The sequence below is a fragment of the Palaemon carinicauda genome, chromosome 8 (genome assembly GCF_036898095.1).
Source record: "Palaemon carinicauda isolate YSFRI2023 chromosome 8, ASM3689809v2, whole genome shotgun sequence".
Classification (NCBI taxonomy): Eukaryota; Metazoa; Arthropoda; class Malacostraca; order Decapoda; family Palaemonidae; genus Palaemon; species Palaemon carinicauda.
The window spans coordinates 38,971,389-38,976,761 of NC_090732.1; the positions used below are offsets into that span (position 1 = coordinate 38,971,389).

The window sequence follows — 5,373 nt, forward strand, 5'->3', positions numbered from 1 at the left end:
CTTTAAAGAACAGCATTGATGAGTGAAAGTAAAATGTAAATATGGAAGGAATTTGGAACCACAATACATGAGTCCTTTTTTAGAGCTTTCCCTGAACACATTTTAAAGTTTTTACTCTTCTTAAATACAATTGCAACAGCAGTTATTTTGTCAGATAGGAAATATATATTATTGTACGGTTATTGTATCATAGATTTCGTATAAATTTTCTATGAAAAGACTATTTTTATTTCCAAGTTTTTCTTTGTTTTAGTAACGCTCATTATCCAAAAACAATTATGCCCCACATTTAGTCTATAGCAAATTTTGCTTAGAATAATAGATAAATTCAAGGAGGAAATTATCAATGATTGGTACAAAGTACAAAAGTAAATAATGAGAATCTACTTTCACTATTTGACCTAATTTGTTCAGCAGATACAGTTGGTAATTATTTTCATTATTCAAAAACCATAACATAATCTGAACATGAAACTTGGCAAATCTTAAGAGAGAGAGAGAGAGAGAGAGAGAGAGAGAGAGAGAGAGAGAGAGAGAGAGAGAGAGAGAGAGAGAGAGAGAGAAAAATGTTTGCTATTGTATGGGAGGCAGAAACAAGATTTAGCCTACATTTTAAAATTTTTACAGCTTCCTTATTTGATCTAAGATTTCGTGGACCAGAAAAAATAGCCCTGCTAAAAAAGTCTTGGTGCGCATCTCAGGTACACCTGGCAGTGACCAGGAATCAGACATTTATAAGAATTTCCTTACACCTCCGTAATCCACAGTAACGCAAGCGTAAGACCTGTTTCATGAAGAATCAGCCAGCGTTGGCGCTGTCTGTAATTCAAGCGTAATAATAACTCATCTGGGATAAAAAAATGTTCCGAGATATACGCAACTGGTAACATCCTTCAAGGCCGCTAGGTGTGGGACGGGGTTATTTAAGGGAGTGCTCCCGCTAGTTTGAGTTAGTGGAGCAAGAAGCATCTTTACGCCATGAGGACTTTGGTAGGTTCCCCATTCACGCCAAAATACGCAAATAATTCGCTGGTTAAAAACTAATCCTGCCTAACCTTAGCTATAGAGGGGCTGTAACTCTGTTAAAACACTAGTAAACGTCAATCCCGGTCATCTTGAAACACTTCAGATCATTTCAATTTTTCATAGGAACTGAGTCACCTTGAAAGGTCACTCGATTAACCGTTGCTCGTCAGTTTTCTTGAGGTCATTTTGCAACCAGGCCTTCACGCACGCAGGCACCTTGCAACAAGGCTGATTTTCGTCGAGGCGTTGAAGTTCCCGGTCGAAGACTAGAAAGTGAAAATGTCGAGCCTCCCAGTGATAGCGATCAGGAACAGCAGTTTAATCTTATTCACATCTAACATAAATATTTAGATTATTACAGAATTTACGACCACAAAGAATCCTTGAATAAACAAAACTAAATAGGCGATACTGTGCACTTGAATAATTATGATTGAAAGCAACCAGATTTGTTCCTAAAGAAAGTGAAAGGCTAAAGTGTAACCTCGCGGGAAATGTGCCTCTTGTAAATGATGCTGGGAGTCAGATTTTTAATCCTGTGAGTACAGTATTTCTTAGATGTTTCTGATGTGCTTTCGCTGTTATCTACAGTAGGTTCTGTGAAATTGAAAATTGGACCACTCCGTCAACGCGTGAAACTAATGCGTTTAATCTCTTAATTCAAAACGGATTTCAGTCACATCTATTTGTTTCGAAAGGGAAATCACAAATGTTTTTGGCTCTTTGAAGGGTGCGGTTCAAAAAATATCTTATTCACCGTGTTAAATTTTCTAAATTACATTCTGGGAACAATATATAAATTAACCATAAAATGTAAAAGTAGAGACCTTTATTAATCAATCAGTTTCTAAAGATATACTGCCTTTAAATACAACTCCAGTGTTACTCTAAGGAAAATTAAAATTATATTTCTAGCAAAACTAACACTTTCAATTCTTATGATGTAACAATGATAACGACGGAAGAGGTGTGAAAAATGGTGAACAGAACCACCGAAACTGTTGTATAGTAAAAGTCAAAAGTTCAAGAACACTGTTTTTATATTGACATTTAACGCTAACCTTAATGGTTCTCTGGGCCATTGAATATTTTTCAACACCTATCTATATACCTTGCATAACCTTTGAAACCAAATTTTGAAATTATTTTCTCAATATTTACTGCACTATATATATATATATATATATATATATATATATATATATAGTCTATGTATGTATATATTTATCTAATTTTATACACGTACACATACGCATATATATATATATATATATATATATATATATATATATATATATATACATACTTATATGTGTGCCTGTGTATCTGTAAATATATACATGTACTGTATATACATACATACATACATATATATATATATATATATATATATATATATATATATATATATATATATATATATATATATATATATATATATATATATATATATATATCAGGAGTTTTAGCAGAGAAAAAACATTTAACATGAATGATTTTTGTATTGTAACAGATTTTGTTGTGTGTGGTGGGGGCAACCTTTGCCCAGTTCGAGGGAGGCTTCGTCAAGATCCTTCAGGATAAACGATACCAGGACGGTGGTTCCTTCGGTAACTTCCGCGAGCAGGAGGACGGCATCAAATACTTTGAAGAGACAGACGTTAATAATATCCGACGGGGATACTATGAATATCCTTCATCTGACGGAACTGTCCTCCGCACCGAATTCGAAGGTAAGCCTATACGTAGGAAAGTCCAGGGATGAAATACCTAAAATATTTTCTTGTAATTTTGGAAAAGGGGATGTTGAAAATGTACATTTCTCAGACTATTGAAAACCACATCAATGCAAGTATTTCGTAATCTTCAAAGCAGTTACTCTTATTGGTTGTTTGAGTATTGCAAAGTAAACTTAATTACAGCAATTTTTTTTTTTTGTTTTCCTCGAGAGCTAAAGTAATTTCTTCTTACAGCTGGTCCAGGCATCGGATTCCGCATCACCAACTCCAACCACCAAGCCCCTACCCCTGTCGCTAAGCCCCAGCCCCAGTTCCAGCCCCAGCCCCAGCCCCAGTTCCAGCCCCAGCCCCAGCCCCAGCCCCAGTTCCAGGCACCAGCCCCAACTGCAGCACCTATCCGAGCACCTCTCCCAGTCGTCCGTAATCCCATTCCTACATTCCAAACAACGACCACCGAAGGACCAATTAACATCTTCGACTACCCAGGTAACCTCGAGTTTTCGAGGTCTTCCAGTGGACACAGATTCGTGTTCACCGCTGTTTAAATATCTCCCTCCGAAGTATTTCAATTTCTACCTTGTGTTCTCACTCCTGCTCAGTCTCCCGCTTATCCTGTTCATCTCTTTCGCTCTCATCTACTTCGTTCTGACGTTCACTGTTTCTACTTGTTATTTCCTCCTACCCTGTACCTCTTGATTCGTTATAGTTCTGTTTTCTCCTTCGACTACTACCGGTCCTTCGTTCAAGTTGTTGTTTCCCCACCAACAGCACGTTTACCCTGGAATACTCCTAGTTTCCTTCTGTGATAGGCACAGAGCACCCACCCACCCACCAATCACACGAGAACTCTGGCAATTCATGAGTTAGGAAGAGGGAGAGGGATCAGACGCTAAGCCGATCGTCCCTCTTCAGTAATTCCTTTCTCTGGCTCTTTTCCTCCACTTCGACATTCAAAGATCGTGAGATTGTGGCATCAAGATCATCTCTCAACCCGATAATGTAGAATCATATCCATACGCGTCATGTAAGCTAGATAGTTAGTACGACAGTTTTTTTCTAGTCTAGTCTCAACAGGGTGCAACTCGTCAAATATAGTATTATGATTTTAAAGATTCGCAGGATCAGGAATTGCAAAAATTTCTAATCATGGAAGATAACTCAGCATGAAGGGAAAACAACTTCTTTTGTTATCATAAAAGGAAAAATAGACGAACTGAGTCTACGTAATATCACCTGCAGTGCCATGGAAGTTAGATCTTACATTGTATTTCATAACGATACGACATTTACTGCAATGTGAAGACCTAATAACGTATTATTTTCATTATTATCTTTGCTTGCTAAGCTACATCCTAGTTGGAAAAGCAGGATGCTATAAGCCCGTAGGCTCCAACTGGGAAAATAGCACAATGAGAAAAAGAAATAAGGAAACTAAAAGAAAAGCAATTAACAATTAAAATAAAATCTTTCATATATAAACTATAAAACCTTTAAAAACTAGAGGGAGAGAAATAAGATAGGATAGTGTGCCCGAGTGTACCCTCAGGCAAGAGAACTCTACCCCAAGACAGTGAAAGACCATGGTACAGAGGCTATGTCACTATCCAGGGACATTATAAACATCAATATACCCACTACAATAATTAGAATGAATGCCGATCATTATAACATGTAATCAGCATTGCATGGAATCCATGGCTTCCTAAATACGAAAGGGCATTACGTTGCATAACAGTTTTCTATAGAAATAAAAAAAATGTTTTGAAAAAAATTAATGTTGATAATGTTTTAAAGGCCAAAAATATATATAAGAAAATCCTCATAGAAATTATTATATAGTTTCGTGAGCAATGTAACATAACAGTTCCCATTGATATAAAATCCATAAAAATGAGTGTACAGTATGTACATATTAATTCTATGTACATACATACAGTCTAATGTGTTTATGAATTTCTACATATTGTGCCTGTATGTACGTATTTACGAATAAGTGTATTAAATACATATACATATAAAGAAATAAAGCAGAAATGCGCAAAAACCGATGTTTTGACGGAAAAGATAGTTTCCAGAAGTGTAAAAAATATGACTATTAAAAGGATTACAAAATAGAATCCTTTGAAAAACAAGATTTTCAGAAATATACTAAAAGAATAAAAACTTCAATAGCCTATAGTACTTGAACAGAAAAAGAGGACACATTTGCCTCTTTACTTCCATCTCTATTAGGCTCAGTCAATAAACAGCTAAAATACATATTTTCTTTGTAAACAAATATAAAGTTTTTGAAAGGTGAAAATGTAATATTGTCTCATAATAGTCCCACCCATTATGGGTCAAGGATAAACTCTTTATCTTTTTGCCACATTGCACGTCCGAGACGCCTTCTGGCCTTGTCCGATGACGCAACCTTGAATTTCTGTATCTGAGGTGTGCCAAGCATTTATTTTTGTACGGTTAATTCTGTAAATAAATCATTAAAACTTAAAAGATGTTTCTACTTTCAACCTTGTAACATGAGTGATGGAGCAACATTACCTTAATGAAAATGCAAAAGGGATAAAATTGTTTGTTGAGTTTTAATTTTGGTGTTTCATTACTCTAA

At 35.7% G+C, this 5,373-nt stretch overlaps 1 protein-coding gene across 1 annotated transcript; it reads left to right on the plus strand.

Annotated features, from left to right (window-relative positions):
• The first annotated feature begins 958 nt into the window (after positions 1–958).
• LOC137645712 (uncharacterized) lies at positions 959–3,447 on the plus strand. The gene is made up of 3 exons (XM_068378585.1): positions 959–990; positions 2,540–2,759; positions 3,000–3,447. Exons 1-3 carry the CDS (start codon positions 979–981, stop codon positions 3,308–3,310), a joined length of 543 nt encoding a protein of 180 aa, XP_068234686.1. The 5' UTR covers positions 959–978; the 3' UTR covers positions 3,311–3,447.
• Positions 3,448–5,373: the final 1,926 nt, after the last annotated feature.